The sequence below is a fragment of the Balaenoptera borealis genome, assembly GCF_965194805.1.
Source record: "Balaenoptera borealis genome assembly, chromosome: 19".
In the NCBI taxonomy this organism is placed as follows: Eukaryota; Metazoa; Chordata; class Mammalia; order Artiodactyla; family Balaenopteridae; genus Balaenoptera; species Balaenoptera borealis.
In genome coordinates, this window is record NC_138878.1 from 18,094,097 (window position 1) to 18,118,138 (window position 24,042).

At 51.2% G+C, this 24,042-nt stretch overlaps 2 protein-coding genes across 4 annotated transcripts in view; both read left to right on the forward strand.

Moving 5' to 3' along the window:
• Positions 1–1,209: 1,209 nt before the first annotated feature.
• AGRP (agouti related neuropeptide) lies at positions 1,210–7,436 on the forward strand. The gene is made up of 2 exons (XM_082369099.1): positions 1,210–6,886; positions 7,086–7,436. The coding sequence occupies exons 1-2, from the start codon at positions 6,506–6,508 to the stop codon at positions 7,266–7,268; spliced, it is 564 nt and encodes a 187-aa protein (XP_082225225.1). The 5' UTR covers positions 1,210–6,505; the 3' UTR covers positions 7,269–7,436.
• Positions 7,437–8,042: 606 nt separating this feature from the next.
• The window catches only part of ATP6V0D1 (ATPase H+ transporting V0 subunit d1), a 38,455-nt gene continuing 22,455 nt past the window's right edge, over positions 8,043–24,042 (forward strand). For 2 of the 3 annotated variants that reach the window (XM_082369056.1, XM_082369057.1), the window contains exon 1: positions 8,044–8,279. In XM_082369056.1, the coding sequence (XP_082225182.1) occupies positions 8,150–8,279 (130 nt within the window). In that variant the 5' untranslated portion in view covers positions 8,044–8,149. Of the gene's footprint in view, positions 8,280–24,042 lie in introns of all 3 variants that reach the window. The other variant, XM_082369058.1, reaches the window with a different exon arrangement.

Below are 24,042 nucleotides of genomic sequence, written 5' to 3' on the forward strand. Positions count from 1 at the left end.
ATCATGCCAAAGTCCAAAGTCAGGGAAGAACCCACAATGAAAAGGAAACCCGTGTGACCACCACTCAGATATAAAACATTCAAGATATAAAACATTTCCAGGGGCTTCTCTGGTGGCGCAGTGGTTGAGAATCTGCCTGCTAATGCAGGGGACACGGGTTCGAGCCCTGGTCTGGGAAGATCCCACATGCCGTGGAGCAACTGGGCCCGTGAGCCACAACTACTGAGCCTGCGCGTCTGGAGCCTGTGCTCCGCAACAAGAGAGGCCACGATAGTGAGATTTGGACACTGGGGGTTGTATATGTCTTTAGAATGGGTTGAGGTTGGTGTTTAGGATGGCCTTTGCCACCTTGGAGGGGCCCATGCATCCAAACTGCAAGTCACATCCTATGAGTCAGATTGGCTGAGCCTATTTGTTTTCCCTGTCCCTTTTGTGAAATTTCAGGTGAGCACTCCAGCCACAGCTCAGATGTTCTGGGGACCCCAATAAAGGGCCCATTACCAGCACTGAAGGGGAGGCCTGTGGGGGGAGAGGAAGAGGGAGTTAGAGCAAGGCCCGAGGGGGAAGGAGTCTCTCTGGGCCTGAGCCCCCTTACAGTCAGGGGAAGGGCTGTTCCATCCACCAGCTGGCCCTGCACCATGCTCTGCTCTCTCTGGCTTGACCCCAGCCTACACTTTCATTGGCAACAGGCAAGCCCATGAAGCCTGGCTGACCCCAGAAATCAGGAGCTTCAGGTCACCACAGCCTCTGACCAAGCCTTGAAGTATAGACCCCTTGGCATAGTGCTGGTCATGCAGCATGTGCTAAAATAGTTCTCGAATGAATGGGAGAACGGCAAGCACTGGCATTCATGCAACAAACATGACTCTCCCACCTAGGGGGTCCTGATCACAGTGGGACCCCCTCCAGCTGAGGGCTTAAGAGACACCAGCCTGGAAGACCTAAATAGACTTTTCTCCCAAGAAGACATACAGGTGGCCAATATGCACATGAAAAGATGCTCAACATTGCTAATTATTAGAGAAATGCAAATCAAAACTACAACGAGGTACCCAAGCTTACCCACTGGGGCATTGGGTAAACTTGTAGCAGGTAAAGGTCACACCGGTCAGAATGGCCATCATTAAAAAGTCTGCAGGGACTTCCCTGGTGGCGCAGTGGTTAAGAATCCTCCTGCCAATGCAGGGGACACAGGTTCAAGTCCTGGTCCGGGAAGATCCCACATGCCGAGGAGCAACTAAGCCCGTGTGCCACAACTACTGAGCCTGCACTCTAGATCCCACGAGCCACAACTACTGAGCCCGCGTGCCACAACTACTGAAGCCCCTGCGCCACAACGAAGAGTAGCCCCCGCTCGCTGCAACTAGAGAAAGCCCACGCACAGCAACGAAGACCCAACACAGCCAAAAATAAATAAATAAAATAAATAAATTTATTAAAAAAAAAAAAGTCTGCAAATAACAAATGCTGGAGAGGGTGTGGAGAAAAGGGAACCCTCCTACACTGCTGGTGGGAAAAGTAAATTGGTGCAGCTACTATGGAGAACAGTATGGAGGTGCCTCAAAAAACTAAAAATAGAGTTGCCATGTGATCTGGCAATCCCACTCCTGGGCATATATCTGGACAAAACTATAATTCGAAAAGATATAAGCACCCCTATGTTCATAGCAGCACTATTCACAATAATCAAGACATGGAAACAACCTAAATGTCCATTGACAGATGAATGGATAAAGATGTGGTGTGTATATCTATATCTATATCTATATCTATCTATCTACCTATATACACAATGGAATATTACTCAGCCATGAAAAGAATGAAATAATGCCATTTGCAGCTACATGGATGGACCTAGAGATTATCATACTAAGCAAAGTAAGTCAGAAAGAGAAAGACAAATACCATATGATATCACTTATATGTGGAATCTAAAATATGACACAAATGAACTTATCTATGAAACAAAAACAGACTCCCAGACATAGAGAACAGACTTGTAGTTGCCAAGGCGGGGGGGAGGGTTGATTGGGAGGTTGGGACTAGCAGATGCAAACTATTATACATAGAATGGATAAACAACAAGGTCCTATTGTATAGCACAGGGAACTATATTCAATATCCTGTAATGAACCATAATGGAAAATAATATGAAAAAGAAAATATATATGTATAACTGAATCACTTTGCTGTACACCAGAAGCTAACACAACATTTTGAATCAACTATATTCAGTCAAAAAAATATATATATATATTTACATATATATATGTATATATACACCAGCCTGGAATAACCCTCTTCCATCCTGCTCCCCTACCTGGATGAATGAGGGGGCCGCACCTCTCCAAGCAACCTCTGGCTTTCGGAAGTCCTACAGATGAACCATGGGGCCAGGGACAGCGTGTTGGGTGGGGATCCACCTATCAGAATGAAGCTGGGGCTTCCCTCGTGGCACAGTGGTTAAGAATCCACCTGCCAATGCAGGAGACACAGGTTCGAGCCCTGGTCCGGGAAGATCCCACATGCCGTGGAGCAGCTAAGCCCGTGCGCCATAACCACTGAGCCTGCGCTCTAGAGCCCTCAAGCCACAGCTACTGAGCCCACGTGCCACAACTACTGAAGTCCACGTGCCTAGAGCCCATGCTCCGCAACAAGAGAAGCCACTGCAATGAGAAGCCTGAGCACCGCAATGAAGAGCAGCCCCCGCTCACTGCAACTAGAGAAAAGCCCGCGGGCAGCAACGAAGACCCAATGCTGCCAAAAATAAATAAATAAATTTAAATAAAAATATGTTTTTTTAAAAAAAGAATGAAGCTGGATTAGGAAAGCCAGTGGGTGCTCTGCTGCCCCCTATGGGACAAAGCAGGAACAGCACCCTTGGGTGAGAACTACCTAGCTGGAGGAAGAAGAGGAGGAGGTGTAGGGAGCAAGCATCCCTCGTTGTCCCCACACTTGACCTTTGGCACAGAGCATCCACACTCTCCCCCTTCTCCTCCTTGAAGTCAGGGTCCCTATGTTTGGGGTCCATCCTCAGCCTCACGAAGTAGGCTTTGCATCCTCCCAGGTCTGCCAAATCCTCCACCCAGAACATGCCACACATTTCTGAAAGTCTTTCTGCCAAAAAGCATTGTCCTGGGAACATCAGGCCAGTTCCAGACCCGAAAAATCACTCACGCAGTGTTTGTACTCAGCAAATGGAAAGGGCTCCTGAGGAGTCTTTTATAGACTACTAGGTGTAGGCAACTGTGTTCATCAGGAAGAAAGATAGGGACTTCTCTGGTGGCGCAGTGGTTAAGAATCCACCTGCCAATGCAGGGGACACGGGTTCAATCCCTAGTCCAGGAAGATCCCACATGCCGTGGAGCAACTAAGCCCGTGCGCCACAACTACTGAGCCTGCGCTCCAGAGCCTGCGAGCCACAACTACTGAAGCCCGTGCACCTAGAGCCCGTGCTCCGCAACAAGAGAAGCCACCACAATGAGAAGCCCATGCACCGCAACAAGAAGTAGCCCCGGCTCACCTCAACTAGAGAAAGCCCGCAGGCAGCAATGAACACCCAACGCAGGCAAAAATAAATAAATAAATTTATAAAAAAAAAAAGGGAAGAAAGATAAACATAAGGATCAACAAATGCTAGGAAAATAGAAAATGATGGGAAGGCAGAAACTTAATTATAACAAAATTTGGTAAATCAAGCCAAAGACTGATTATTGGCAAAGATTAATAAAATCTGATAAACCAATGGAAAATTAACTTTAAATACAGATTTAAAATTGATCTACAGATCAATTCATAGATAGACATATAGATAGAGATACAGAGTTATAACAAGAAACCCATAGGCTGTGTTTTGGGCCAATTCAGTGGTGATGGGAGGGCGGCTGGGTGAAACTGAGCTGAGGGCCGATGGAGGGTGGGGTGGGAAAGGGCATAAACAAATGTTTTATTATGGAAAATTTCAAACATATACAAAAGTAGCAGTATTAGGATAATGAAGCCCATGTACCCACCACCCAGCTTCAACAATTACCAGCTCATGAAAAATTTTGTTTCATCTATATCACCTCCTGCTATCCCCCCTACTTCAGATTATTTTGAGGCAAATACCATACTTCATATAATTTTATCAGTAAATATATCATTTTTCTCTAAAAGAATCCTTTTTCAAAAAAAATCATGACTACAATAGCATTATCACAACTAAAAAAGTTAACAATTATTCCTTAATGTCATCAAATAGCCAATATTTCTTTGGTCATTCCACTGTGTTTTTTTTCTTTTTGTTTTTTTGGCCACGATGTGCAGGATGCGGGATCTTAGTTCCCTGACCAGGGATCGAACCCATGCCCCCTGCAGTGGAAGCGCAGAGCCTTCCCTGGACCACCAGGGAAGTCCCACTGTTCCACTGTGTTTTGATTGTTGGTTTTCTTGACTGTCTTCCTCACTGGATCCGACCAGGGACCTTGGCAGCCCCTGCTGTCCATGGATGGGGCCAATACACCTGTGTCCACACACCCAAGTGAAGACAGCCACTGATCTGTAGGTGAGCAAAGACACCAAGGGCCTAGCTGGCAGGAGCACCCCCGCTCCAAGATGAAGAGCTGTTCTTAGCATGAGTGCTGACCAGGCTCAGCCAGGTGCTCAGAGCCCCTGCCTCACCTCACCTGGGGTACCCTGCCAAAATACTCACGCAGTCCCTGCTCCTCACCACCGTCTCTTCAGCCAAACCTCCAAGGATGGGGCGAGGGCATAAAGATTTGGGGAAAATGTCTCGGGTACATTTGATGTATTACCCTTCCTGAGCTCCATGTGGCCCAACCAAGATGGGGGCACACCTGGGTGCCTGATACCTTCACCCTGCACCACTATAAGAAAAGAAACCCCTGGGGTGGGCCACTGAGCCCAGCTATGGCTTCTGGGAAAGAAAGGTTAATGTCAGTTGCCAGGGAGGCCTTGACACCAGGTCTGCTTTGTGACAGAGTCACCAAAACAGCCAGCACCATTCCCGGGGGAGAAATGGGGACTGGCCCTTTGCTGGATTATCCATGGACCACCTCCCCAGAGGGGCTTTCCCTCACTCCCCTGCTCCTCTCCTGGGCCATAGTAGGTGACCCTCTGAGCTCCTAGGACTGTTACCCTGGGCCAGCCACAAGCGAGTCCAATGCCAGCCTGATCCCAGAACAGACATCAATGCCCATCTGTGGAAGAAGACTGCCACAGGCTCACCCTCTGCAGAGCGCCCCTCTCCAAGCAACTCTCTCTCCAAGACCAATTGCTGTGTTGACACCAGGCCAGAAGCTGCCAGATGATAACCTATGGTTTCCAACTGCTTTCTGGAAGGACTTCCTCAGGCCTCGCCCTGGTCAGAATAGCCCAAACAGCCTCTACATCCTCCTCCTGCTGTCTTGGGCCAGCTGTTTGTATACTGAGTCCTGGAAGCTGACTCAGCCTGCATTCCCTTCCCCAAGTGGCAAGTGTGTAATAAAGTGCCCTTGGGGGGGCGGTGAGGGAAGGCTGGGGCAGGTGGGGTCCCACCATCTCTATGAAAGGGCAGTCCTCACATCTGCCCCGTGCTGATGAGACCAGGCGTGGGCACAGGCCTGACAACGCAGGGCGGAAAGGAGCAGCCATTAGCACTAATGAGGCAGGCGGCCTGAAAGCTTTTTACTTTGAAGCTCCTCGCCCACCCAGGGAACAGTCCGTTCGGCCACCTTGGCTTCCAGGAACCCCAGGCAGAAAAGGGTGTGGGGGCAGGAGCAGGGCTGGGGTCTTGGAGAAGCCTGGAGGAAGAAGGGGGAGGAGAGGTAGGGCCAGAGATGGAGGCAGAGGGCCTGTTTTTGGCTAAGTGGGCTTCTCCCCTCCCCTCTCTCCCCTCAAAAACCCAGGGTCTAGGTCTGCACCCCAACTCCACCCCGCTCTGGTCACTGGCCCATCACCCCCTCCAATGCCCTTGACCCAGGTTCCTGGAAGCAAAGGGAACATGCCATGCGTAGGGTCTGAATGAGCATCTCCGGGGCCACAAATTAAATTAAGTGTTCAGGGCCGCCTTCTTTGTTATTGCTAATGGCTCCAGCCTACCCATCCCCATTCCCCAGGTCCCTGTCCTGCAGAAATGTGGGGGCCCTGGGCACCCTATCTTGTTCCCAAACTTTGATTGGCTCCTGGAGACCTCACTCCAAATTGGAGATGGGTACCCCTCTAATAGAGCCCAGGTTCCAGTGAGAGAGGCCTGAATTGTGCCCCCACCCTCTGGGGGGGGGCTCCTCATGCCCTGGCTGCAGGGAGCAGTCACGTGTGGGCCCTTCATTAGACCCTGCCATATAAACCAAGGGCATGGGGTGGCCAGGAACTCTTGGGGCAAGGATCCAGCAAGCAGAGGTAAGTCCTCAGGTTGGGCAGAGACTCCTACTCTCTAGGGGTCTTCTATCTGGGATAGGGCACCTAGAGGGTGTTCTAAGGATGAAGAGGGACTAAGTGGTGGGTCTTCCTGCTGAGCCAGGCCATGCTGACCGCAGTGCTGCTGAGTTGTGCCCTGCTGCTGGCAATGCCCGCCATGCAGGGGGCCCAGATGGGCTTGGCTCCCCTGGAGGGCATCGGAAGGCCCGACCAAGCCTTGTTCCCAGAGCTCCAAGGTCAGTGTGGGCAGGAGTGGGGATGGGTGGGGCCTGGACACTCTCTGGCCACAAACTATTCTGCCTGGTATGAACCCTCTTTCCCCCTTCCCAATCCCAGGCCTGGGAGGTGGGTGTCTTGTGCATGGGGGGTTTCTGCCCTCACATCATCTGTCCCAGGCCTGGGCCTGCAGCCCCCGCTGAAGAGGACAACGGCAGAACAGGTGGAAGAGGCTCTGCTGCAGGAGGCAGAGGCCAAGGCCTTGGCAGAGGTAACTGCTCAGGAAAAGGGCTGAGACCACAATCTCTGGGTGGGGGGATCAGGCATCAACCTCTAGCTCCACTTCGGTGACCCTCTCACTTGGGGTGACACTGCAGACCATCCCTCCCCATGCTCCACTGTCGTCCCGCCTTGATTGGGGCAGGTCCCTGAAGCTGCCACTGAAGGCCCATGTTCCCCAACCCCTGCAGGTGCTAGATCCGGAAGGACGCAAGCCACGCTCCCCGCGTCGCTGCGTAAGGCTGCACGAGTCCTGTCTGGGACACCAGGTACCATGCTGCGACCCATGTGCCACGTGCTACTGCCGTTTCTTCAACGCCTTCTGCTACTGCCGCAAGCTGGGTACTGCCACGAACCCCTGCAGCCGCACCTAGTCGGCCGACGTCGGGGTCGGGGCTTGGGCAAGGGAGCGACAATAAAGGATGGGACCAACCCCAGGGTTGTGGCGTTATTTCGAACGTGACCGTCGGAGGGGGGAGGTCATGGCAGGGGCGAAGGTGCTCCAAGCCAAGACACCACACACACATCCCTACCCCAGGGCCTGCGCTATCCCATCATGAGTCACTTACATGCGTGCTCTTAGAGTGCCAGGCGCCGTTGGGAGAAGCAGAGGAGGGCCGCGCTCCTACCCTTGAGAATCTTATATAATATAATAAATGCGGGGAAGGGAGGGCGCAATGCAGCATAGGAGCTGTAGCTCCCAGCAGGCTAACAAAACATTAGGCTTCAGGGCCTGCTTGCGGTTAACTCGACGCGTGACCCGCAGCGAAGCCTGCCCCTCACCGGACCTCAGTTCTTCTCAGGGGAAGGCTGACTCAACAGTCTGGAATATTTCCAAGCATAAAAAGCGCCGCCCACTCCCATCTTTACTCCTCTGGCCTCCACAGCACCACGTGCACCAGACTCGGGAAATCTAGAGCGAAGGCCCAATCGAATCCCTGCGGCCACGGGCGCCACCACGCGGTCGGCCTTGGACACTCCAAGCCGCTCCCGCCTGGGAGCAGGAGGCCCTGCTCTCCTCAGCGCGCAGGCGCCAGTGGGCGGTCCCCAGCCCACACCTGCGCAACCGTTCGGCGAGAAACCACCCGGAAGCCGGGCGCCGCTCAGAGCCCCGCCCCGTTGTGGTCACGTGGGCCGCTTGCGCGTCACCTGATGCGCTTGACAGCCCGCTGCGGGCGCCGCGTCAGCTGATCTTGGAGTTGTGCTGCGTGCCGGCAGGTCCGGGTCCTCCGGTCCAGCCGCCCCCGCCGTAACCATGTCGTTCTTCCCGGAGCTTTACTTCAACGTGGATAATGGCTACTTGGAGGGACTGGTGCGCGGCCTGAAGGCCGGGGTGCTCAGCCAGGCGGACTACCTCAATCTGGTGCAGTGCGAGACGCTCGAGGGTGAGCCGCGGGGCCGGGCTGCGGGGCCTCGAAAGGCCGGCAGGGAGGCCGGCGCGGGCCTGAAGGTTCTGAGGTCTGGGAGCGGAAGCTGGGGGTTCTCGAAGGGCCTAAGAGGTCGGGGATACCGGATCCGGGCCTGAGAGGCCTGCTGGGAATCCGGGGGCTAATGGCGGGTGCGCCGGAAGGGAATATACCTCCATTTGCGGCTCCGTGGGGGCCCAAACGCAAACAAGGCTTTAAGAATCGCAGTGGTTCGCCTCTGCTGGGGCCACTTTTTCCCCGTTCTGCTCGCCATGTAGTTTGGAAGAGAGGGTCTCTCGGGAGTGGTTAGCTGGTGTGAGATGTGCTCATACAAGTCTCTTTACCCTGACGTAGCCAGAGAGCTGTCTCGTGGCAACGCTTAGGGAAGCTAAGCGGAAAAGTCCCCGGTTTTCCCTCCCAGCACATACACCAAGGGCTTTGGGCTCATTGTGTCTTCACGTTGGCCTGCGGAGTGAGCCTTTCTGGGGAATTGCTGAGCCAGCTTAGCGAGAGTTTCCTCCCATCGCCGATCCACTGTCTGAGCGGTCTTCTGAAGGCAGTGTTTGGGAGAGCCCTGAAAGTCGGGGAAGTTCATACACCTGTATTTGACAACAGTTCCCACCCGCTCCATGAGGGTGCCTGTTCAGACAGGGTTTCCTAGCACAAGAATGGTGAGAAGCTGAGTTCCACTTTCTTCTCACGACACACAGCTCCAAAGTGGAATTGACTCCGTGAGGCACAGCATCAGATTTACGGAATTAGAGACTTCCCTGATTCCAGTCTTCTCTTCCTCCTCCCCCTACCCACCCCCGCCCCCCAGGTGGTAGTGAAGGGCACAGTGGCTGGGCTGTGAGTTCCCATCCCTGACCTCCAGGTGATATCCTCGAACAGAGGTACTGCTAGCCTCCTGGTTGGTAGCTGGAGGGGGAAGATGGCCAGATGATTCACCTTCTGGAGAAAATTTTCTCATCATAAACTTCGTGAGGTTAAAAGTGAGCTCAGTTAAAAAAAACAGTTATGTACCTTGCAAATTGGACCCGTAATGTGAAAATAAATACTTTTAAGTTTTAAAACTTATTGCAGTTCAAATACAATTGTGGACATTATGGTTTTAACATAAATGTGCAAGAAAAGTCTTTCACCTCCCTTATGAGAGTGGAGGTGGGGAAGGAGAGGAGAGCACTTTAGGGTGCTGGGTTGTAGGAACTTGCCAGCAACCTCATTGTCCTCACTGTGGCAAACAGAGGAGAAACAGAGGGAGGCTGCACAGGGCAGGGCTTGGCACACAGTGGTATTTAATGGGAGTTTTGTGGACTGATTGGGACTGGAGGGAGACCTTTATTTGCTTAAATCTGAGTGCGGACACCATTGATTACCAACTGGCATTTGGTAAACTTGTTTCTCTTCTAGGCTTTCCTCACTCCTGCCCTCCTACCCCACCCCTGTAGAGCTTCTGGGGGCATGGGGTTCCCATCTTCCCAGCAGACCCTCCATCATCCCCCATAAACATGTTAAGCCATTCTTCCTACAGCACTGCTCACACATGGTCCCCTTGTGGATCACCATCCAGCCCTTTAGTGGGATCCCCTCGCTCTTTCACACATGTTCCTTTCCCTCATGCAAGCCATCCCCCAGCTTTTGGTGCACATTGTGTGGTGGACTTTGAACTTTCAAATCTGACTTTGAATCCCAGCCGCACCAATTACTGAATCACCTTAGACAAGTTACTTAACGCCTCTGGGTCTTGGGTTCTTCATCTGACACATTAACAGCACCTATCTCACAAGGTTGAGAGATGTCAACAAGTTATTATGTGTAAAACACTTAGCTCAGCACCAAGCACAGAATAAGCGCTAGGTAAATGTTAGCTCGTTTCAGTATTATTTGCACTAGCCATTTCCTCTGCTTCCTTCTTACTCCCGTGAAACCCAGTGATTCCCACCCTTTAAGGCCCAGACCCAGTACCATCCCATCTTAGAATCCCTTTGTGGCCATGCTAGGCTAGAATGTTGTCCCCCTCCATCCAGTTGCAGCTCTTGTGTGTGTTTGTGCTGATTTCCTAGAAGTCTGTCAACACAGAGTTTGAGATTCTTGGGACTCTAGGCTGGAGATGCTCTGGACTTTCAGGGGCTGGAGATAACCAGAGGCAGGAAGGAGTGACCAGAAACTCCACTTGTCCTCTACAGAAAGGCCTTCTCTGCTCCTGAAGGTCACCCCAGAGGCCTGACCTCCAGCCCTTTGTTGCTGGGTGTTTTTGCCTCCTTATCTCCAGGGAAAAGGGAAAGAGAGAGGGGAGAGGGGAGGGAGGTGGGAAGGAGAGACCAAGGAAGCCTGTGGTCCCTATGAAATCTGTAGGTGTGTCCTGAGATGATGAGGTTTCCAAAGAACATGTTTTAGCAGTGGGACAGTTTCCAGAAGGCTCAGGACATTGGCTGGAGGGTGTTTATTTGTTCTGCAAGGTACAGCAAGTACATATAGACCCTCCACCACACCCTAGCCTTCCTTCTTGGCTTCTACTCCATCAGGGCATCTGCTACTGACCTCTTTTGCTAGAACTCAGCCTCTTAGGACCGCTGAAGTCCATGTATCCTCCATTGTCCATTTGCTTGATTGTCTCTTCTCAGAGGTAGGAGAAGGTCCTACCCCTTGGTGAACTGAGGGGACAGAGCTAGGTGGCCACAAAAGCTCTTTTCAGCTCTGAGTGTTTCTGGATGTGTTGAGTACCTTCTGGAAGCTGGGTCCTGTGCTAGGGACTTGTGGGGAAGAGGAGGTGGGTCAGAGATACACAAAGAGAAATCATACAGGATTACTTTGAATGTTTTCATTCATTCCACATATACTTGTAAAGCACCTCTTTTATGCCAGGCACAGCAGTAGGGTCTGAGGTACTTTGTTGAATGATGTTCCCTTGACCCTCATAGTCTGGGGGTGGAGGTCAGTGGGGCCAGAAGACATTAAGAGATCAGTGTAGCATAGCAGTTACAAATGTGGGCTTACTACTGCACGGCTCTGTGGCCATGTAACTGCTCTGTCCTGAGTTTCGTCATCTGTAAAATGGAAATAATAATAAATAAAATGATAACGTATCTTTATTGATGGGGTGGTTGTGAAAGCTAAACAAGATAATCCCTGTAAAACACTTAGCATGAACTTGGCACATGGTAAGTACTGAGTCAGTGTGCTAGCTGCAGTTACTGTTATTTTAAAGCAAAGGAAATATCTAATTGCATATTAAGGGTGTTGCCTGTGAAAGGGACAGTGGAGAAATGATAGAGAATCAGAGGGGAACTTTCTGTAGAGAGTGTGGCTGGTTCAGGCCTTGCTGAGGAAGGATATTCGAGCTGAGGTGTGGACAATGAGGAGCCAGCTGTGCAGAGACCTAGGCCAGGGATGGGGTGGGGTGGGGTGGGGTGCATTTCGGGCAGAGCGACCAGCATGCCAAGGAGAAATAGTTGGGCCAATCAGAGGGACCAAAAGGAGTCCTGGGTGGTAGGGTGTGGGGGACAAGAGCACACATCTGCTCGGAACCCAGACCCTTGGTTTAAAAATATCAGGCTGAGCCCAGGGGAGGAAGCCCCTGGCCCCTCAGGACTGGGTGTGGAGGCAGAGAGAGTGGTGGCAGGGAGCATCACCTTCCACGGAGGCCTGCTGAATTTGAGGTGGTCGGATGTGACTAAGTGAATGTATTTCAGATCATGAGGAACATACGTCGTGCTAATTCGATGTTCAAGTCTTCGTTTGCTTGTTCAAAAAACACTTCCTGAAGGCCTACTGTATGCCAGCTTCTGTGCCTCATAAGAGAGCCAGGCAGGTATTTCAGGTATTACCATAGTTCTGAGCTTGAACCCTTAGCTTTGACCTTGGCTTCAGCCTAAAAGCATTGTTATTAATTTGTCTGACTGGCTGCTGGGAATACAGGTATGAGTGAGACTCTGGCCCTGCCCTGCAGAATTTCCCCTTTCTTCTTTTCTCTTAAAAACTATTTATTATGGAAATCATTAAACATATACAAATTAGAGGGAATAGTATAACAAACCTATAAATAATAATCACCTAATTACAACAATGATCAACTTTTGTTGTTATCAATCTTGTTTCAATAATAGCTGCATTTATCCCCCCACTCTCAAATTATTTTGAGGTAAATCCCAGACAGCATATCACTTCAGCTGTAAATATTTTGGTGTTCCTAAAAAAGATCATGTTTTTTTTTTTTTAACATAACCACAATCCGATTAGTCCTCCTTTAAAAGAAACAATAGTTTTTGATGTCATCAAATATCCATTTCGTGTTTAGATTTGTCTGATTGTCTCAAATGATTTTTTGATACAATTTGTTTCAAGCGGGGGTCCAATTATGATCCATATATTTCAATTGATTGATGCTATCAGGAGTCTTTTAGTATATAGGTTTTCTGTCTCACTTTTCCTTTTATTTACTGAAGAAGCTGGGTCATTTAATTTATAGATTTTCCTTCCATCTCAACTTTGCTGATTATATCCCTCCTGTATAGTTTTAACGTGTTCCTCTGTCCCTTGTGTTTCCTGTAAATTGATAGTTAGATCTAAAGACCTAATTAGATTCTGGTTCCATTTTTTTTAAAAGAATATTTAATAGATGTCATTTGTACTTCTATTGAGAATTGTTTCTCTTTAGTTGTTTCCCTTTTTATGACATAGGAACCGTTGATATTTATTGCCTAGAACCATTATTTCATTAGGGGTTGCAAAATGGTGATATTTTAATTTTATGTTTCCTTCTGCAATTGCTAGCTTGAATACTTCTATACCTGGAAATTGCCAGTAATCAACTACTTGGTTACCCTGAAATACAGTCTGTATAGGAGAGGCAGGACAAATGCTTAATTCTTTCCCATATTTACTAGCTTCCAAAATAATGAGTTCGTTTTCCAGCATCCTCCAAAGGTGACGAATGAGGTTTGTTTGTTCTTCTTTTTGTTTGTTTAGTATCATAACACACTTATGGATTTTAATATATTTGTTGTGCTTCAGTCTTTTAACTTTATCGGTGCTCAAATTGTCCTTTGGCCAGTGGGAACTTGTACAATAGGCTGCCTGTTGTATAAGTTTTTTGACATAACCCTGTAGCCTTCCTTACTACTGAGATGACAGTGTATTCTAATGTTATCTTGTACATTTGTTGACCCAGACCTAGAGTCATAGTTTCTCTTAGGGGACCTGATTCTTTTTATAGGAAAATGATATTTAGAGACCATAATCTGAGTCCAGGGGTTTCTCACTGTTGCTGAGTTGGTCATTATTTCTAGGATTTTTCTATGAATTAGCTCCCTTCTTACTTAGCAACTTGGAAAATACAGAGAAGCCTATGGCTTGCTGGATTATGCAGCTGTAACTCAGCTGATGGGTACCAGATGCCTGTTCCTAATTTGGAATGGGGGCTCTCCCTGACACTTGGACCATTCAGTACATATCCTTCCTCTTGTAAAGAAGTATGCTTAGCATTCAGGAGGAGGAACCCTGTGATCTTCTCAACTTCCATGTGAGTTAAGTGGTCCCGAGTGATTGTTTTCCTCAGCCAGTGAGTTAGATGCTCAGGGACCATGGTTGAAGAGCTCACATGTGTGATATGCTGGTTGTCTTTCAGAACACTGTATCCCTCTCTGTCCTGAATCACTTGTCTTTTGTTCATTACAGCATTTCCTTCTGCATTTCAACACTATTTCACAAGACACAGTCTCATATAGGAAGAGGAAAGTGAGACTCCAGGCTGGCCTTGGCCAAATCACCAGTCACATCAAACTGCAGATGCAAACATAGATGGTGTCTCCAGGAGTGGCACTAATTAGTTATTAGTGGCACAGTTTGTTATTCAGCACTAATTGTAGTGTGACCAGGAATGTGGCTGGAAAGAGATCAGCTTTGAAGGATTGCAAAAACCACAGGAAGGGCTTTGTCCTGAATGCAGGGGATGGGAGGGTAAAACTACTGGACTTGTACTTCAGAATGTACCTGCAGTTTGAAAAGTGTTTTGGGGGTCGGGGCCACACTGAAGGTGGGAAGAACAGTCTGCAGAGTCTTATAAGTAATCCAGGGCAGAGAAGATGATGGCAGCCTGTCTTCAGGCATTGGTAGGGTGCATTGTGAGGGGGAATTATAGGAAGAGGAGTTGATAGGATTTGAGGGTTGGATAAGGAGGCTGAGGAAGAAGGAAGAGTCAAGGCTGATGTCTCCTCTCTGGCTTAGGCAACTGTGTAGGTGGCAAGTGAGATGATAGTGGACTGTGGAAGGAACGGGTTGGAGAAAGAGTGAGAAGATGGGATTGAGGGATCTGTGAGCCATCTGAGTGAAGATGTGGAGACTGTTTTTGCTGCTCAGGTGTGAGGTCTGAGCTTGGGGAATCAGGGTAGAAGTGTGGCCACTGACCCCAAGAGAGAGCATAGAATCAGAAGAGTAGAAGCCCTAGATGAGACCCTCCCCCCATTAGGGCTTCCATTAAGCAAGGATGGGGCAAAAGATGGTCCTGCCAGAAAGACCAAAGGCATCCCCTGAGAGGTTGGTAGCCCCAAGAGAGAAAAAGAAGGGGGTGGTGACTGACAAACATGACCAAGAGATTGAAATAAAGTCAGACAGCTCTCCATTTGGTTTTGCCCTTCAGAGGTCATTGGTGACCTTAATGAGAACAGAGGAGAGCAGGGCTAGAAGCTGACGGCAGTGCATGGAGTGGATGGGCAGAGACAACATACAGACAGAGCGGAACTCACCAATGAACTCAACTCACTGATGAATTCCTGTTCAGGCTGTTACTGGCTTTGTGACCCTGGGCAAGTGGTTTATCCTCAGCTGCACAATGAGAGTATTTTTTGAAATTAATTAATTAATTAATTAATGGCTGCATTGGGTCTTCATTGCTGCGTGCGGACTTTCTCTAGTTGCAGCGAGTGGGGGCTACTGTTCGTTGTGGTGCGCGGGCTTCTCATTGTGGGGGTTTCTCTTGTTGCGGAGCACAGGCTCTAGACGCACAGGCTTCAGTAGTTGGGGCTCATGGGCTCTAGAGTGCAGGCTCAGTAGTTGTGGCACATGGGCTTTGTTGCTCTGCGGCATGTGGGATCCTCCTGGACCAGGGCTCGAACCTGTGTCCCCTGCATTGGTAGGCGGATTCTCAACCACTACGCCACCAGGGAAACCCACAATGAGAGTATTAATAAGATCACTCTGAAATGTTAGTGACGTGTAAGCACAGGGCCTGGAGCCGAGAGAGCAGTCAGGGAAGCCAGCTGCTCCCACTGTGGTCATTCCTTCCTGTCACTCCTGGGAGGCAGGCACCATGCTGGCCCTCGAGTGGGTAATGAAAACATGTCACACAGGCCTTGCTTGGGGGCAGGTGTGCCTAATGGGCAGACTGGTGGACATCACAACAGCATTGAATGTCCAGTAGGCACAGGGTACACTTTGGGGCAGTGGGAGCATGTGAGGAGTAGCAGTTAAAGGGTACAGGGCTTCTTTTTGGGGTAATGAAAATGTTCTAAAATTGTGATGATGGTTGCACAACTCTGAATATACTAAAAACCATTGAATTGTACATTTTAAATGGGAAAATTGTATGATACATGAATTATATCTCAGTGAAATTGTCACACACAAAAAATTAGCCAGGTCAAGGAGGGGGGAAGAAGGAATGGCATTAACAGTCTCAGAAATGTGAAACTGCATAGAATATCAAGAGAGCTTTGGGAACTGGGAAGAGAGAGTAGAGCATGTGTCAGCGGTGTGCAGGGCTGAGGGTGGATAGGCGCATTGGGCTGGTTCATCGAAGGCCTTGGGTGCCTTGGAAAGATACATGGCTTAGGAGGGATGAGAGTTGTGTTTAAAAAAAGAGAGAGATTCTTCAGTTAGGTCAAGGTCTGTGTGTGGGAAATGTCTTGCTTAAGAGTTTATGTTCTTGCCTGGAAACACTTTGTTCCATTTTGTTTGTCAGAAGAGAATATATCGACTTGGTGAAACTGCGTGACCACAGCTTAGACAACAAGACAAGCTTAGCTTGGTCCAGAATTCCTCAGAGTCAGATGTGATCCAGAGGAAGAGAGGACAGGGTTCTGACAATCCAGTGACCACAAACACGAGAGAGGAGCTCGGGAGGCATTGGGGGAAGGGTGTACACATGGAGAGGGTTTGCACTTGGACCGAAGGGAACAACTACATTGAGTCTCTGAGCTGTGAGAGCCTTGGCCCACACACACCTGAAGTTTTCCCCTCAGTGTTTGATGGCCCATGTTGTCCCGACTGCCCTGGGCAGTGGCACTGCTGTGTGAAGAGACATCTCCCCCCTACCCCCAGCACCCAATGATTGATGAGCTGGCATGGATCGCTGGTGGTGACTTGACTGTTCCTCTCCAGCTGGCTGCTGCTGCAAGAGGATGAGGCCCCAGAGCAGGGGTGGAGGCGAGGGGTAGGCAGGAGGGAGGTCTTGCTGCCATGAGCCAGCTTGGATTCGATCTGTCAGTAGATGAAGGAGGGGGGAATTGTGAAGGGGACAAGCGTTGGTGGTGTGATATGAAACTTGATGTGGGGCTCAGGAGGTTGGGTTTAGGAGGAGCCAGGCTAGAGGCAGGTGCTATTCCAGCTCTCCGAGTGAGAGAACGGGGCTCAGCTGGGGCAGGAGTGGCACGTGGGCAGAAGAGGGACTGGGTCAGAGACCAGCTTAGGGCATGAGACTGATAAGATTGGGCCAGTCTGCCTTACGTATGGTGGTGAGAGGGGTTAGAAGTTAGGATTTTGACCTCAAATGTCTGGGTGGGTGCTGGAACTGCTTCTGAGATGGGGACCACCGGAGGAGGAGAAGGTTTGGGGCATGGACAGGGTGGTGGAGGACGAGGTGTTGTGTCTCAGAAGTGCTGAGTCAGAGTGTCTGAGGGAGGCGGCTGTGCGGAGCTGGTGCTCAGGGGAAGTAGCACTAAAGATACCAATCTGGAAGTCATCAGCACACTGGCGGCCGGCAGCTCAGCCCGCGGCCGGCAGCTCAGCCCACGCCCGGCCGTCTGTTGGCTTGCAACCAGGGCAAGCCTCCCTTGGAAGCCTAGTCCTGCCCACAAGTCCTGCCAGGAGGCTGGAGAGCAGCCTTAATGGCAGGCCAAGTGGACATAAGCATGGCCTGAGGAGGATACCTGGCATGGAGCCTAATTTGGCGAGCAGAGCAGGGAGAGCCACAGCCAGGGATTCCCCTCCAGATCCCTGCTGTGCCTCCTGCGTGACTGGGCATGGTGGTTTCTTTTTTGGTCTCCTTTTTAACTAAACATAACTTGAAAAAAAATTCCAAAAATAGAGTTGGTGGAAGGGTGACTTGGTGTAGATCCTTGGGGGACAAGTTTTTACTGCCTTGTTTAAACATTGCATGTATATGTGCTGTGTGGCCCTATATACCCACTTACAGGATCATATCCCCTAAATTTGCACAGGATGGCGCATACAGAGGTGTTCACACCAACCCTGTTGGTAACTGCAACCTGTTAGAACCAGCGGAGTAGCCGTTGACAGGTTTTGGTTAAATAAATCATGGTCTGTGCTTAACAGTGGAATACTATTCCAGTGCTCAAAAGTGTGACGTTCCATGAAGACTGATTTAGAAATATCTTGCTAGGTGAGAAATTGCAAAGTGTTGCGTGTAATATAGTCCCATTTTAGTAGAATGCCAGGTAACGTGCACATGGAAACGTGTTTGGAAGCATAGACAACAAGTCTAGAGTGGCAGCCTCTGCAGAGAGGGATTGGAAAGGCTGGGAGGGGGAATATGTCAGTTTTAAATTTTATGTACCTTCCATTGTTCAAATGTGTCATAGTGAACAAATGTTTTATAACTTAAAACATCCGCTAAAGATATGTAAAATAAAGGAAATTTGAACATACAGGCGAGCAAAGAGAAGGTACTTACACCCATCCGCCATCCAAGGCAAGACCCCTGCTGGTGACCCTGGGGTGTTCTTCCAGATTTTCGTTCACAGCATTGTAGGGCTGGTCTGAGCCTTAGGGAGCCCCCATCAAGCCCCTTCTCTTTACAACAGAAGACTCAGTGTCCAGGGGATGCATGAGGGCCAGGGCCAGACACTTCATGTCACTCAGACTAGAGCCCCAAAGCCCCTGTCCACGTACAGCTCACCTCTCACCTGCCTATTTTTCTCTCTTTCCCTTGTCGCCTCTTCCCCACCCCTACTTCTTGCTTTCCCTTCACTGATTACATCTTGCACTAGTATATACTTTAGCCTGGTTTTATCTGGGAAGCCGTTTATGGTCAAGATAGTCCACACAGGAACTGATAACCCCCGTTTCATAAGCCCTGCCCCAGAGTTCATGTCAGAACTTGCTCTGGTGGGTGTTAACACACTTGTCCTTGGATTTACTCCCTGATTTCTTGGGCCTGGTTTCTGAGGTGGAGCCAGTGTCTGAACCTGTGCTTAGGACCTTTTGAGGTGACCTCAGCACAGGCAAATGTCAGCCATCCAGGACCCTTGAAGATGAGGCTTTCTGGGTGACCAGGGTTTCTGGATGGAAGAGAGGGAAAGATCCAAATTTTAAACATTTTGCATAAACCCATTCTGGAATGTATTAGTCTCACTTTCTTGCTTTCACAGTGGCACACACTAAACATAGCAGGCTTTCTCCCCAATTAGTGCTGTTAGACTTGAAACGAGATGACACCAAACCACAGTCCCTGAGGGCCCAGGTCTGCCTGCAGTAGTTTGTCCCTGGCCCCGTGTGGTCAGAGTGCCTGCTGCAGCACCCTAGAACCCTTTTCTTACTTGTAGCTGTTCTTGTGCTTTGGGTTCAGCTGTTAGATGCACTCCAGCTTGTTGGAAGGGTCAGCGTTAAGGATGAACAGGTGTGAGGATGTGATGTAATGGTCTCTCTTGTAAATCACCTCTGCCTGCTCAGAGGCAGGACCCTAGGGCCTCTCCGGGTCACCAGGACCTTTCTTGAGTTGTGTGTGAGGCCAGGTATCAGGCAGACCGTGGCTCCCTTTCTGGCCAGCTGTGTGACACTATGCATGTGATTTAATGCCTTGAAGCTAGTTTGCCCACCTGTAAAATGAAACAGAAATCACTTGCAGGTTGTTAGGACTCAACAGCACATGCCTAGCCAGAGTGAATGCTCAATAGATATTTGTATGATTGGATGAGCGGCAGGTCTTTATTGGTACTGGCAGGGGGCTAGGGTGTGGGGTATGGGGGAGGGGAAGCTGAGGCCCCCATCCTGGAGGGGTGCACCATGTTGTAGATTGTCCTGTTTCTGGGTTATTAAGCACTTTTTGTTTTTTTGATACAGCATTAAGCATTAGAGACAGGGGGTAGAGAGCTGGATAAAGGGATTTGGAGATTTGGGAGCGTCTGGCCGAATTGGAGGACAAGGGTGTAGAGAGCTGAGGATGACCAGGCTTCCTCTGTAACCTCTTCAGTTTTGCCCTCAGAAGGCCCCTTGCTTCACTGATGCAAGACAGACCAGTCCCTCATGATCAGACTCATGCTCACCTTGTCTCCATTCTGGCTTTCCCGACTCACGTCCACCTCAGTCCTATTCTTGTTCTTTGTGACACATTTCTCCATGGCTCTGCAGATGCCTGCAGCCTGTTCCCTCAGGGATCAACGGCTGCGGGAGATGCGGACCAGGAGTCTGAGGCTGTTATTAAATCGCGTGGAGCCAGAGCAGAGCCTCTGGCTGTCGACGGTGCCATCCTCCCTTTGGCCACAAGGTGGTGGAACAGGACCATTCCGCTGCCTGAGAGCCAGGGAAGGGGGTGTGGCTGGACCCACTGGTGCATCTCCTCTGCTTCTCTGTGCACCACCTGCTTTTAGCCGCTGTCCCTTGGGACTCTGCCCTGGGCCCTACTTCCCTTACCCAAGCCCCAGTTGGCCTTCCCAGATTAAGTAGGGCTCGTGGCTCAGTGTCTCCTGTTTGTCCATCTCTTCCCACCCTCACCTCCCTGTGCCCCAGCTTCCTGGGTTAGGAGGGGAAGGCCAGGGAGAATTCCCCGATGCTGTCCACCTTGTGCCCGGTGTAGGCTGCTCCAGCCTTGACCACCAAGCTGTCCTTGTTTACTTCCACCTGGGTCATGCTGGCAGTTCTCAGAGTCGGAGCGGCAGCTTCAGCTTCAGCACAGTGTGCTAGCTATGAACCAAGGGTCTTGGGGGCTCCAAGTAGGAGCTTGAGGCTGCCCAGGAGTCAGGGCCATGCTTCCTAGGCTCCCAGAAGCACCATCCTTCCCCAGGTGGCCTCTACTTTGGTCCTGTTACTCTGGTCCCTCCAGGAGATGGGAAATTCATCCTCAGGACGGACTCCTCTCCTCCAGCCTTCTTCAGCGCTTTGGGGGACATGTAGGGGTGCATGTGGCACATACAGGTACATGTGTGTAGGGTGACTCTGGGAGAGGCCCAAATCAGGCACCCCAGACTCTCTAGAGTATAGATACATACAGTCATGTTATCAGGTAATTGACAACTCCCCACCCTGCACCCCAATTTGGAGAGGTCTTTCCATTGGCCTCCCTGGCTTCTGCCTCATCCAACACCGACTCCTTAGTTGATTTAAAAAAAATAAACAAAAAACTATCCTGTGTGGGAATATCGGCCTTCCTCTTCTTTTAGAGGCAGGAAAATCAAGGCCCTGAAGGGCCATTTAGTAGGCTGGGCCTGACACCTGCTCTGCCCATCTGCACTCAGCACCCTGCAGCTCAAGGGGCTGGGGTGGGGCTGCCCCCGTGTGAGTGTGGGTGGTCCTGAGGGGTGGCAGGCAGACCTGTGGCGGGGAAAGGGATGCGTGGAGGAGCAGCCCTGACTGGGTGCCGGGCACTGCTTTCCTGGCCAACTCTGGCCTGGCCCTGGGCCAGACCTTGTCCCCCCTTGGCCACTCAGGCAGTGATTTTCAGGCTTTGACCTCAGCCGAGGCTTCGTGTTTGGCTGGCGGATGGGGCTTTCCCCTCCAAGGAGTCATCTGTGGTGTCTTTGCTGCTGCAACTCAGCTTTTCCTGCTTGCCACTGCTCCACAGCCCCGGGCCTCCCCGGCACCTGCTGTGAGCTCTGCCAGGGCTGCTTCCTGGATACCCAGGCCTCTGGCCTCACCCTGAGCCCCTGTGTGGCCCTCAGGGGCTGGGGTTGCACAGAGTCAGTGAGATCCAGGCCTGATCAGGGTTGAGAGTGTCAGAGTTGGCCAGGCCCCTGGAAGTAACCTTATCCAACCCTCTTATTTTACCTGGGAAATTGGCTCCAGGTGAGGCCCAAGGCCTTGCTTATGGTCTCCTGACACCCGTCTTGCTCCTCCTGTCCAGTCACTGTACATTTTTTGATTCTTTCCTTCATTTGTTCACTGAAGGCTGCCTGGACTATGCTTCTTTGTGCCCGGCCCCCAACTCGGGACGGGGTGCTCAGGTGAAAGAGACCCTGATTCTGGGGCCCTTGCCATTCCCCCAGGGCTTGCCACATGGTGTCTAACGTGGGAATTAAGGGTTGGGAGTCGAGGAATACAGGCGAGCTGCGACCCATGACCTGGCACACAGGGCCCAAGGATGCCAGTCATGGGTCGTAGCTCACCCATTTCCCGCACCTTCAACACTTTAGACTCCAAGCGAGATGCCGTGTGGCAAGGCCTGGGGAAGGTGGAGTGCTATGAGATTCCCGGAGAAGGTGACCACCTCTCTCCCAGGGCCGGCCTGAGTGCTGATCAGACTCAGTCTGGTGTGTCACTGCTTCCCCTGCGTGTTTCCTGTCAGCCCCTTGAGCAGGGTGGGTGAGGGGGTCAGGGGTCCTGGACAGGACCAGCTTGGATGCTGCTGTTCCTGCCACCTCCTGCCTGGCCCAGGCCTCTTGGGTCTGCTGGGCATGAGTATGGAAAGGATCAACTCTGCTCCTGGCCCGGGTTGCTTGGTCTTGTTTCTGTGAGCTGCAGGGAAGGAGGCTTCGTGCTGAGAACAGCATGGCTCGCAGCCCCAAATGAGGCCTGATCCTGAGAGCCCATCCATAGGGCCTAGGTCTGAGCACAGTGAGTATTTCCATAGCTTGGACTCTAGGTACCGTGGAGCCGGCAAGATGCTCCAGCCAGGATCCAGCCTGACCTGGCTTAATTTCACAGGAACAGCAGCCCCTGGGACCCTAACACTGCTTTCCCCTAGTTGAAGTGAGCTCCATCTTTTCTTAGGGTCCTTCCTCCAAAGGACTATGCATGTAGAACAGAAGCCAAGCATCAAGGGCAGAGAGGATTGCTCAGGCGGTGTGGGCCAGTGGACCCAGGAGCCAGACATGGGCATGAGCGAGCTTTTGAGAAGCTCCCTGCCACAGCTGGCCTTTCCTGGGCTGCCTGGCACCTAGCCACGCAGGGCCACGTCACCTCTTCTCATTCAACACCCAGGCAAACATACATCTTTGGGAAAGTGAAAAGAAGCTCTTCGCTCGCAGCCCCAGGTCCACTCCAGCCTGCATGCACTGTAACTGTGGTGGTAAGCCTGGAGAAGAAAGAGCTTGTTCAGGGTCAAAGTACAGGGCAGCAGCAGAGGTGTGGGCCCTGCCTCCCAGGGCGAGGCTGGCTCGCTTGATTCTCAGTCTGGGCTGTGGAGGGCAACACGGGAAGCCGCCCTGCAAGCCCTGTGTCTCCTGGGACGTGCCAGTTCCATGGAGCCCTGGGTGCGGACGTCCTGGTGAGGGGCTATCCAGGTGGATCTCCACTCAGTCAGAGGAGAGCTTCTTGGAACTTGCCCTGGGTGCAGCAGTAACCAGTTCTGCCCCTCCCTTTGGCATGTGGGACTGTCACCTGCCTGGCACCCTCCTGACTGTCGGATGGGTTGACTTCCTCATGGGCTGTGAGTGATGCTTTCATTCTCCCAGCTGCAGGGACGAGGTGTTCCTGAGGGTAATTACATGTGCTCTGTCACCACCTGCCACCTGTCTCGGAGCAAGGAGAAGGGTGGTGAACCTTGCTGCCACCTAGACAGCAGACATCCTGCTGCCTCCTAGACAAGGGGAGTGACACTCCCGCTTATCAAATCTCTGATTCTGATATGCTGGTGGGTGGTGTCACTGACCCTGGTGTCATCCGGGCCACTTCTACAAATCGGCCCCATCCCCCTTCTGCAAATGCCGCACCTCACTGAAAGGCCTCCAGTATGAAACAAAATGCCAGCCTAGGGACCTAGGAAGGAGAACTCACTGTCCTTTTCCTGCAGGATCTCTGCCTCATGCCAACTGAAACCCAGTAACTTGCATGTGGCCGTGCCAGCAGTAGCCTCCAGGTTCTTCCCGAGACTGCTGGCCCGCCAGCCCGGGGGCTTCCCACGGAGCAACAGCTGCCCTTGGCTGCACCAGCTCCCGCCTGCTCCCGAGGACTGCAGGGCAGTAGCTCACCATGTGGTGGGTGGTGCAGAGTTGGGTCCTAGCCTCTGTCCGGGTCCTTGGGGTCGGGCTGCCCAAAGCTCTGTATGATCCTGCTCATAGGTGAGGTGAGACATGGGCTTAGGGACAGGAGTCCCAGATTTTGAGCCCACTTTGTTCGTCCTTCCCCAGGAGATAGCAGAGTGTGGCCTGTGCGTGTGCGTGCCCATGCTGCACAAGGGCCCCTGGGGAGAGGACACACCAGAGCCCTGGGGAAGGGTCGGGACCATGGGAAGGAAGGGCAGGGGCACCCTGTGGAGCGCTGAGTGGGACGGCCTGAGCAACAGCCTGGAGTCAGAACACAGACCACCTGACTGGGACTGAGCCTCTCCGTTGGGGAGCTCTGGGTGTGCCATGCC